The 11818-nt window shown below is 38.6% G+C and overlaps 1 protein-coding gene and 1 pseudogene across 5 annotated transcripts in view; one reads left to right on the top strand and one right to left on the bottom strand.

The window, feature by feature from the left end:
* Positions 1 to 11818, top strand: part of NUBPL (nucleotide binding protein like) — a 338633-nt gene that overhangs the window by 38544 nt on the left and 288271 nt on the right. For all 4 annotated transcript variants that reach the window (XM_037733488.1, XM_037733487.1, XM_037733489.1 and 1 more), the window contains exon 4: positions 1380 to 1470. In XM_037733488.1, coding sequence (XP_037589416.1) covers positions 1380 to 1470 — 91 coding nt within the window. The remainder of the gene's footprint in view (positions 1 to 1379; positions 1471 to 11818) is intronic.
* LOC108293324 lies at positions 5611 to 6545 on the bottom strand (annotated as a pseudogene). The gene has a single exon (XR_001820641.2). The product of XR_001820641.2 is annotated as a 60S ribosomal protein L7a-like (transcript).

Here is an 11818-nt window from a genome sequence, read left to right as displayed (position 1 = left end):
AGGGAGAGTCTTGCCCTGTCACCAGGTGCCAGGCTGGAGTTCAGTGGCACAATCTCGGCTCACTGCAGCCTCCGCCTCCTGGTTCAAGCAATGCTCCTGCCTCAGCTTCCCGAGTAGCTGGGACTATAGGCACGCACCACCATGCTCAGCCAATTTCTGTATTTTCGTAGAGGCAGGGTTTCACCATGTTGGTCAGGATGGTTTTGTTTCTTGATCTTGTGATCTGCTCATCTCGGCTTCCCAAAGTTCTGGGATTACACATATATGTATTTTTTAAACTGTAGTTTTAGTCAGAATAAAGTTGGGAACACAAATGTTAGATTTATCTTATTTTGTATATTCATTGGAACCAGATAACAAAATTTAAAAAGTAATTTTCTTTTTGTCTAGAAATAGGTAGGTAACATGGAAGTTGAGCGATTGCTTCAGTTTTTCAAAAAATTTTGTTGAGGGGTTAAGAGTTTTATTCTACCAGGATATGAGAAGAGTAGTAGGAAAGTTGTAAGACTTGATGAAACATAACTCTAAGACATATTGTGTTACTGTTTACCTGTAGATGAACAAAACCAATAACGGATTTATTTCATCTTCCAAAAGAGAAAGAAGAGAGGGGAAGAAGAAAAAAAGAGATATATTTTTGAATAGTGAATTTTGTTTTCCTTTCCTTGGCTAAGCTGCTGATTAATTGACAGCCAGCGAATAGACCAGACAGGGCATCCTGTCCTTCAGCAGCTGGATGCATCATCAAAGAAAACAGTTTTAGTTGTTTCTGGATCCTCTAACATTGAGTATTTAATTGTGACTTGCGTATAAGAGGTTGTCTCTGTGTTAGATGTGCCAGTATCCTTGTTGGCGCTTCCATCTCTTTTATCCCAGATCTGCATCAGAATTTCTCACGTGCTTTATTATAGCCTTGCTTCCTTTGATCTTTTTTTATTTTGTCTTCTTTGGTGTGTTAGATAGGCATTCCAAAAGTTAATGCCTTGCCTTTCTGGGGTTTTGTTTGCCATCACAAATCATTATTTTGAAATTGTTTGCATGTAATTTTTTCTCAAACTTATGTTCAGATCTGAAAGGTCTTAGTCTGCTTGAGACTATTTGGGAGACCTGAACTACAGTATGTAAAGCATATAGGGTAGAATTCTTTAGTCAGTTATCTAGATGATACTAGTAAATCAGTAAAGACTCTAAGCAATTTATGCTCTTTTATTTAACTGTTGCTTTGAAAATTTAGGTTATGATTTGGAATATTTTGCCAGTTTTATTTTCTATACTCAGGTTACTGTTGCTATATACTTCATCTTTGAGAAGAGTGGGAACAATCTTATGATAAAGTGTTTTTTTGCTTTTTATTTATTTATTTATTTATTTATTTACAGTCCAAGGCCATTGGTTTGCTAGATGTGGATGTGTATGGACCTTCAATTCCAAAGATGATGAATTTGAAAGGAAATCCGGAATTATCACAGAGTGAGTAAAGAAGAGATAAATATTATTATAACAGTTGCATTTTTATTTAGTACTTACTGGGTGTCAGACATTATGCCAGATACAATGAATATTTTATACACAATGTAGTATAAGTACTCACTTAAGTTAGTAGATTCTTGGAAACTGTGACTTTATGTGAAATAGGTTAAGTTAATTGATATAAATAAGAGTTAAGTTCCTATGGCATATTTCTGGTCACAAAAACTTCACCAAACTTCTGAATTAAGACTCAAAAAACTTCTAATGTTAAACAATGAAATAAATGTGGGTTACAAATACATTTAAGAAAGATTAATAAAAATAAGATAATTATTTACACAATTTTTAGTGAAAGCAGTCATAGTAGTGGGGGGTTAAGTTGAGGAATAGGTGTTTGCAAAATGAAATTTGTGAGGAATATCTCCTACCACTATGCATTTGAGCAGTAACCAATATGGCAGATCGTTGAGCCCTTTCTTACTGCATCATTTATTGTGCATTTGTATGATTACCATATACTTTACTACTTTTTTTTTTTGAGACAGAGTCTCACTCTGCTGCCCAGGCTAGAGTGCAGTGGTGTGATCTTGGCTCACTGTAACCTCTGCCTCCCGGGTTCAAGTGATTCTTCTGCCTCAGCCTCCTGAGTAGCTGGGAGTACGGGTGCACACCACAACAAACAGCTAGTTTTTGTATTTTTGGTAGAGATGGGGTTTCACCGTGTTGGTCAGGTTGGTCTGGAACTCCTGACCTCAAGTGATCCATCCGCTTCGGCCTCCCAAAGTGCTGGGATTACAGGTGTGAGCCACCACACCTGACCCACTAATTTTTATTTGGCAATCATTTGTATCCATTCATTTTCCAACCCACTTATTCTGGTTCAGGGTTGGAGGTGGCTGGAGCTAACCTGGCAGCTTAGGGCACAAGGCAGGAATCAACCCTGGACAGGAGGCCATTCCATCACAAGGTGCACTCAAACACCCACATTTGTTCAGACTGGGACCATATAGACACAGCAATTCATCTAGTGTGCATAGCTTTGGCTTGTGGAAAGAAACCAGAGAGCCCAAGAATACCCATGCAGACCTGGGGAGATCATGCAAACTCCACAGAAGACTTGTGGCCATGGCTGGAAATTGATTTTTTTTCTTCATTAATGTTACAACAAAATGATGTTGAAAGAAAACAATTTTATTGGAGGACCTGCTGTATATTGATTCAGAAAGCAGACATGGAAGACTGTACTTTCAGGAATAATTTCTATAATTCACTACTAGAGAGGTTTCTCTGAACATGTAGAGTACTGAATTTTAATAAAATAAAAAAAGTATATATGTAAAAACAAATCAGACAAGGTACTAGGCATCTGGGTTTGAATCTCAGCTCCATCCATTTTCTATGACTTGAGTAAATTGTTTAATCTCTTTGTGCCTCAGACCCCCATATGTAAAATAGTTATAACTACTGTGAGGATTAATATAAATATAATGCATTTAGCAGAGTTCCTGGCACATAGTAAGTGATCAAAAATGATAGATCATCATTATTGTCTCTTTACATTAAATGTGTGGACATATGGGCTTATTCGAATAGAAAATATATTTGTGTTTAGAAGAGATGAAAATTATTTTCTCTAGTCAGATTTCTTGGTCAGATTTGTTTTAAAGTGTTATAAAAGCTTCCAAAACATTATTTTTTCCCCCCAGCCTCTTTACTAGAAAGAAGTAATTTTTTAATACCTCTTTAATATTTACTGCTTTTGTTATTAGATTTTAAGCATAAAGCTATCAAAAGCTTTAAAAACAAGGAAATGTTATTATCAATAAATGAATTGGCTTGGCTTGGTGGTTCACATGGCTGTAATCCCAGCACTTTGGGAGACTGAGGTGGGAGGATTGCTTGAGCCCAGGAGTTCAAGACCAGCGTGGGCAACATACTAAGACAAAAATAAAAAAATTAGCTGGGTAAGGTGGCTCACACCTGTATCCCCTGCTACTCAGGGGGCTGCGGTAAGAGGATCACTTAAGCCCAGGAAGTCGAGGCTGCAGTTAGCCATGACTGCACCATGGTACTCCAGCCTGGACTACAAAGCAAGGTCCTGTCTCACAAAAAAAAAAAAAAAAAGAAAACAAAAAAGGAATTGCATGGTGACTCAAGCCTGTAATCCCAGCACTTTGGGAGGCCAAGGCGGGCAGATTACGAGGTCAAGAGATCAAGATCATCCTGGCCAACATGGTGAAACCCTGTCTCTACTAAAAATACAAAAATTAGCTGGGCGTGGTGGCATGTGACTGTAGTCCCAGCTACTCGGGAGTCTGAGGCAGGAGAATTGCTTGAACTCGGGAGGTGGAGGTTGCAGTGAGCCGAGATTGTGCCACTGCACTCCAGCCTAGAGCCTGGCAACAGAGTGAGACTCTCTCCAAAAAAAAGAGTGGTTTTATGGGAAATTGGTTTATTGATTTGTGATTATGAGTATAAAATTGAATAATTTTTTTGCTTCTTATTGGGCTTTCTGTTTTCCATTGTTCTAGACAAAATGACTATATTTACTACTGGGTATTTATTGGATTATCTCTGTAGGTAATAGAAGTATTATTTTGTTATCATTAAAAGTTAATTTGGCATTGTTTATATCATTTAAGGTGCTTTTGTTTGTGGTTTAGTTGTTGGAGCCAATTTGCATAATTCTTTATGAGACAGTAAACATTCTCCCTAACATTTTGAAGAAAACTTAAAGATTTCAGTGATGTTAAAATTGACCCTAGCAGTAGTATATTGCAAGCACCCACTTAATTATTTTCTTGTTTCATGAAACATAAACTTAAAAAGTTGTTATTTTAGTTTCTGTTTTCTTAACTTTTTTAGTGGAACACATTCTTAGTTTGCAAATATATGACATGAGCCAAGAAGGAGTAATGAGATTTGCATACTTTAAATTATAGATTCATTATAATTTGTCTCTTGATTAAAGTAATATGAAAACAAATACATGCAGAACATGAGGAACGGCAAAATGGAGCCCTCAGTGCCATTCTTTTCTTAAGAAGTCTGCTTGGTATATGCCAACATAAATACTCGAAGTGAACTTTAATTTCTTTCTTCTTGTTTTACTGAAGCTGTAATCTTAAATTTGATGTTTGCAAATTGGCTGCCACTAAATAGGCTTTCTGGCAAAGATGAGGTACTGGAAATCTTGGTAAGGCTGGAAAAAAAAAAAAAACGACTTGTTGACAAGCTGATCTTAGGTCCTCTAAGAAATAAACTGAATGATTAAAGCGTTCACTTAAAAAAATGTGGAATTTTTAAAGCCTAACTTATAAATTACTTTTGAATCTTAAAAAACCTTCCACCATTCTACTAATTGGCGTCATTTTGACATTTCTACATTTTATCATGTTAATTTGTCCTATCCTACTCTCTATTATAGAAAACACAATGCAATACAAAATTACCTAATTAACAATAAAGAAAAACTATGAAAGACTTGTTTTCAGCAGTTCAGGTTTTGGGGAGATAGACCAGTGAACTGAATCCCACCTTTATAGTGTTCCTCTGTTCTTAGACTAAGGTGGACAGCCTTGCAAGCAATGGGACTTCAGAACTGCCTTTCTTTTTATGATTTAAATAGCTGTATGGCAATGTAGTTTTTGACAGTGTGTTCATTTTAAAACGATGTGTTAGGGTTGACAGATCAAACATTTATCCACATTCTATTCATTCCTTTTTTTGGGAGGTTGGGGGGAATTGTAGAAAAACAATAATTTTTGCAATTAAGACATTTTAGTTTTCATTACCCAGAGAAATTTTCTGTTCGATTTTTAAAAAGTAATTAAAGAAGATTTTAAGTTTATAATAGTTTTGGGTTTCTCAGGCTGAGAATGTTTCTGTCAGCTTAAAATGACAATGGTGATTTTTCTATGTTATGCAAAATTATGGTAATGGAAAATTAAGCCAGTTTGTAGAAAGGACATTATGCAGAAACATCAACAAGCTGACATTATAATGACTGAAGATGACCGGTTACTTTGGGACGCTAGTGGGATTTAGAATAAAACCTAAGTGTCCGTGGAGAAACTAGCATCTAAACATGAATATAACCTTTTTTTTTTTTTTTTGCATTAATTATTTTTATTTACAGAAACAGTGTACATTTAACCCAGTTTCGTGGCAAGTTCTTTAGCCTTTGCCTTTCCGAGCTTGGCGATGCGAGCCACAGACTTGGGATCCAGGACATTGCCTCCCCAGTGACGGCGGATCTCATCATATCTGTCATTGTAGTTGGGGCGGATAGCTTCCACCAGCTTAGCCAAAGCACCTTTGTCTTCCGAGTTAACGTGTGTGAAGGTGACAGTGGTGCAGGTTTTTCTGTGGACTAGACGTCCCAGTCTTGCCTTCTCCTTGATAATGCAGTAAGGGCTCCCATTTTACAACAGAGGGCAGGCAAGAAGACAACGAGCTCGATGGGATCAACGTCGTGTGCAATCACCACCAGCTGAGCTTTCTTGTTCTTCACCAAGGTGGTGACGGTGTTAACTCCTGCTTGAAGAACAGGTGGTCTCTTAGTGGGGATGTCCCCTTTGCCAGCCGCTTTCTTCTGAGCCTGGGCCAACAGCCTCTGCGTCTTTTTTTGCTTCATCTCTGGTCTATATTTGTGGGCCAGCTTAAGCAGCTGAGTAGCTGTTTGGAGGTCCAGGGCCTGGGTTAACTGGTTAATTGCAGGGGGCACTTTCAGCGGCTTATAGAGGATGGCTCTCTGCCGCTGCAACCTGATATAGTGGGGCCATTTCACAAAGCGGGTGAGGTCTCTTGGGCTGGATGTCTTGTCCAATGCCACAATTTTTAGGCCTTTTCTCAAATAGTGGATTCACCACTTTCTTGGCCTCCTGCTTCTTCATGACAGCAGGGGCCGGAGCCACCTTATTCCCCTTGGCCTTCTTTCCTTTCGGCATCTTGGGCGGCGGGAAGAGAGAGAAAAGCAACCTTTTCTTAAAAAAGAACAAATACCACTTTTTTCCTCCATTTTAACTTTCTAAATAATGTCACATTCAAATTTCATATTATGGTATAGCCAAATTATAGTCCTAGAAATTTTATTTAAGGTTTTCAGTTGAAATGGCAAATGAATATTAAATGGTCATTGCACAAGAGACATGTTGCTGCATTTCACCAAAGTAATATTTTTTTTGTGACGATGTTCAGGATTTTCACTAAGTTTTCTAAAGTGACTTCTATAAGTAGAAATATCTGCTTTGTTTCATAGTTTTTTTTTTTTAATGAAAAATCACTTTCAGAATACTGGTGAATTTATTACAACTTAGTTTTACTTGAGTCTTTAAATGCGCTGAGCTAATAAAGTAGGAAAATTTTAAGACCTGTGGAGAGGGTTTACTAAAATTGATATGTCACGTATTTTATTGAGGATGACACAGTGCTTATTAGAGATTTTGAGTAGGATCCACTTGTCTTTTCTATTGTGGGATAGTAATTTTACACTCATGTCAGGGTTTTCTGCTCTATTTGTTTAAGGTTAGTAAGCTTTTTTCAGGTTTAGGAATGAATGTGTATGTAGGCTTATAAGACAGAAGTGTGGAAAATCAGCTGGGGTAAATGACTTTTTATAATCTCTGATAAAAACTATGAAGAAGGAACTAAGATTCCTTCTTCTTCTTCTTTTTTTTTTTTTTGAGACAGAGTAGCACCCTGTTGCCTAGGCTGGAGTACATTGGTGCCATTATAGCTCACTGGAACCTAAAACTCTGGGCTCAAGCTATCCTCCCACCTCAGCCTCCCAAGACTACAGTCATGTGCCACCTTGCTGGCTAATTTTTAATTTTTTGTAGAGATGGGGTCTTGCTATGTTGCCCAGGCTTGTCTTGAACTCCTGGACTCAAGCAGTCCTCCTGCTTTGGCCTCCTAAAGTGCTGCAATTACAGGAGTGAGCCACCGTACCTGGCCCAGGACTGAGATTTCTTAAAGGTAATTTAAGTGCTTAAAGAATGAGAGTGAACTCGTCATCCCTGAAGTCACTCTGTTGTTTCTTTCCAGAGAAGAGATCTAGGGGTGTTGCTGAAGTTGTTAACATGTAAGATCACATTCCTATCCAAAGCATGGAGGTCCCAAAGGGTATAACAGCTATTTCCTGCATGACTTGTGGGTGTTAGTCCACCAGGCTAGGGTGGTTCTGGGGACACTCACCAAATACTTGCAATTTTAAGATGGCTAGTACAGTAGCCTCATGAGCCACAGAGGGCAGGGCATACTGTTGGCTCCTCTTTGGCGTATCACAGATATGTGGATTGCAGGAGGCTCCCTCAGCTGGGCTTAATGCCTCTGAGGACTGCAGGAGACGACAGTGGTGAGGTCTGTAGGTGTCCAGGGTTTTGATGGGGGTTAGTGGGATATTCTTGGTTACCTCTTCACTATAGGGCAGAATTCCTCCTGATTCCCAGCTGATCCTGGTTGAGGGGATAGGGTTGTGGAGGTGGTGTATCCAAATGTAGTTATTTCTTTGTTGTTCTTGCTGTTGTTATGAGGAGGATAAGTGTCAGGGGCTTCTAGTCAGCCATCTTGCTGATAACACTCTATCTTGTTCTTTAAAAACAATCATTACAGAACTAGAAGAAAAAAGAATAGTGATATTTCATTAGGAAACTTGACTATTAGCCTTTAATTTTCAGTTTAGAAACTTAACTAGCCAGTGGGCACAGTGGCTTACTCCTGTAATCCTAGCACTTTGGGAGGCTGAGATGGGCGGATTGCCTGAACTCAGGAGTTCAAGACCAGCCTGGGCAACACAGTGAAACCCCATCTCTACCAAAATAGAAAAAAATAAAAATAAAAAAAAATATATCACCTGGGTGTGGTGGTGTGCACTGGTAGTCCTAGCTACTTGGGAGGCTGAGGCAGGAGAATATCTTGAACCCTAGAGGTGGAGGTTGCAGTGAGCCAAGATCATGTCACTGAATGCCAGCCTGGGCAACAGAGTGAGACAAAAANAAAAAAAAAAAAAAAAAAAAAAAAAAAAAAAAAAAAAAAAAAAAAAAAAAAAAAAAAAAAAAAAAAAAAAGAAAATAAACTTAACTAGCCTAGCAATTGTAATAAAATTATATTATCCGTTTTTATCTCATGAAAAGTGATAGAATTAAAAATTGTTAATGTTATAGCTACCAGTATTACTGCATAACATGATTGAAATTACAAAGCCCTGCATAATCTGGTCCCTTTTACTGCCTCCTTCTATAGCCTCCATTCCAATAAGCTTGCCATGTACTCCGTGAACACCAGTCACAGTGGCCTGTTTATGTAAGATGTCAACCTCTGTGCTGTCTCAGGATCTTCACATATTTTATTTTCTCTAACTGGAATGCTTTCCACCTCTACTGTCCTCTGTCCCCCGCAAGAGATCTCAGTTTTAAAGTTTCTTCTTTCACGAGGCTTTTTCTGAGTCCTCAGTCTTCATACTATAATTGTAAGAATGGAATTTTTGTGTTATTATCTGTTTAGTTTTTTTATGTCACTTACTAAACTCTACAATGTCCATATAGCAGAGGCTTTTTTTGCTTGATTTGTTTCTTTAATACTCAGTGTACAGTATATGTACAATAATTCTTAATTGAATAAATAGTTCACTCCTGCTAATTTATGTTATGTTAGCTGCATAATTACTTTTTTGCTTTGTTATATTAGATAACTTAATTTGCAAACATATTTCTTTTCCTGAATAATAAAGGCAGTTTTAAGACATTATATTAGTGGTTAATCTTTGTGACATATCTGAGTAGCTATCTTGTATTGCTCCCCCCACCTTCTTAAAAATAAAAGGAAGAAAGAAAAAAATCTATATAATTAATAATTTGACTTTGGGGAATTATGCTATATGGATGAAATGATTTCTCAGATTGTTTCAGTATGATAGAACAGTGCCAGTCTTGTTTTTTAGCTTTGAGATGTTCAGCATTGCTCTGCTTACTTATAAGAGGTAGAATCCTTTGGGGCCTGAATTTGAGCCATCATGAAAGGGTCACTGTTCAGAATTGCAGCTCTGGGATAGGCTAGTGTACACCATGATTCTTTCTTCAGACTATCCTCATTGTCAACCTGAAATGGTATATGGACACTAATACAAAGACCTCATTTGAGACTATTTTTTATGAAGATTGATGTTTGTAATAGGTTAGGCAAAGTAGTGAGTGAGGAAGTAGCAAAGTTTTGATTTTATTCTTCTGCCTCCAAGGTCTTTCAATTAAGGAAAAGAAAGCAGAAATAGTAGCTTGCAGTTTAATGAGCTCTGGAATCTCTCTTGCAGTATAAAACCACAAACTTCTTTTGAGGGGTAGAGTGGCTTAAGCTGGCTTCCCCAGAAAACAGAGCCCTATGCACTACTAATTTAGTAGGGAGTGAGAAACTATAGTGAAGAAGGAAAGGAGGGAGAGCCAATATAAAGATGTGTCACCAAAGTGGCTGTTGCTAAATGTCGTGGATCACTTGACTGTATGGGGCTATATAATCTCCAGGTCCTATACATGAAACAGTCTGTTGGAGAGAAGAAGGAAAGACTTATCTAATGGTGTCCATCTTCCATTAGCCAAAGGCACACCTCCAGAGATATTAACTTGCCTACATTTCCAAGTTGTGTGTAGTTGTCCCTTGGTATCTATTGGAGATTGGCTCCAGGATCCTCCTTGGATACCAAAATCCTTGGATGTTCAAGTTCCATACATAAAATGGTATAGTATTTGCATATAACATATGCACATCCTCCTACATAGTTTAAATGACTTCTAGATATAATACCTAATGCAATGCTGTGTGTATAGTGGTTATACTGTATTGTTTAGGTAATAATGACAAGAAAAAGTCTGTACATGTTCAGTACAGATCCATCCTTTTTTTATTCTTTTGAGTACTTTCCATCTGCAGTTGGTTGAATCCATGGATGTAGTACCCATGGACACAGAGGGTCAACTGTATGTGTGAGTGCCCAGCAAGGTCCCATGATGTCTGGTGATATCCCAAACTTTGGTGTCAACATGGAAGCTTTTGATGAGAGGTGAGAGACACACAGTATATAGGCCTGAAGCAAGGTGCTGTCATGTAGTCCCCTGTGTTCAGTTGAGAGCCCATGTAGAGCTGGTAGCCATAGTGGTGGCTGGGATGAGAGACAAGTGAGACAAAGATGGTGTACAGTGGTACATGTGGGGCTTTTGATGCATAGGGATGAGGGTGGGAAGCTTGGCTCTTCCATAACATAGATAGCTCTTTCAATGAGTCCTGACTCTATTGACTGATACTAGGATATAATGGCAAGTGTATTAGTCTGTTATCACACTGGTCTAAAGAACTGAAAAGAGGTTTAATTGACTCACAGTTCTGCATGGCTGGGGCAGCCTCAGAAAACTTATAATCATGGTGAAAGGATAAGTGGAAGCAAAGACTTTATTCACATGGTGGCAGGGAAGAGAGAGAGAGAAGAGGGAAGCACCACCCACTTATCAAACAACCAGATCTTGTGAGAACTCTATCATGAGAACAGCAAGGGGGATGTTTGCTTCCGCGACTCAATCACTTCCCTCCAGGCCACTCCCCCAGCACCTGGGGATTAATTACAATTTGACGTGAAATTTTGGTGGGGACACAGAGCCAAATCATATCAGCAAGGAACCAAGAAAGTACCAGATTCTTCCCAAAGTTTGATATCTTGAATTCTTAAGAGAATATAGAATTATTCCCCTAATCTAGTAAACTAATACATTTTACAATTTCATTTCTCAAGGGAGGTCATGCCTCAATATTAGAATAATATTTAGAAATCCAGTTTCAAAGTTGCCTTCACAAGGCGGAATAAGATGTTGGAATAGAAGGCACCACTGATGGTCTGTCCCCACAAAGACACCAATTTAGCAACCATCTATACATAAAAACACCTTTATGAGAGCCAAAAATCCAGCGAGCCCTCATAGTACCTGGTTTTAATTCTGTATCTATGAAAGATGTGCTGAAGAGGTGGAAAGGACAATCCTCAATTGCCGATGTGGCCCCTATCCCACCCACCTGGTGGTGGCGGCATGGTGCGGAGAGTATTTCTGTGTGCTGAGGGAGGGAGAGCACAACAATTGTGAGATATTGAACTCAGTGCTGTCTTGTTAGAGTAGAAAGAAAAACCAGACCAAACTTAGTTGATGCCTGTCCATGGAGGGAGCATTTAAATCAGCCCTAGCCAGAGGGGAATTGCTGATCTCAGCAATTGGAACTTGAGTTCCTGCAAATGTCACCACTGTGGGCTAAAGTGCTCTGGGTATCTAAGTAAACTTGAAAGGCAGTCTAGGCCACAAGGACTGCAACTCTTAGG

The sequence above is a fragment of the Cebus imitator genome, unplaced genomic scaffold (assembly GCF_001604975.1).
Source record: "Cebus imitator isolate Cc_AM_T3 unplaced genomic scaffold, Cebus_imitator-1.0 Scaffold532, whole genome shotgun sequence".
Classification (NCBI taxonomy): Eukaryota; Metazoa; Chordata; class Mammalia; order Primates; family Cebidae; genus Cebus; species Cebus imitator.
This window is presented reverse-complemented; position numbering and strand designations above follow the sequence as displayed.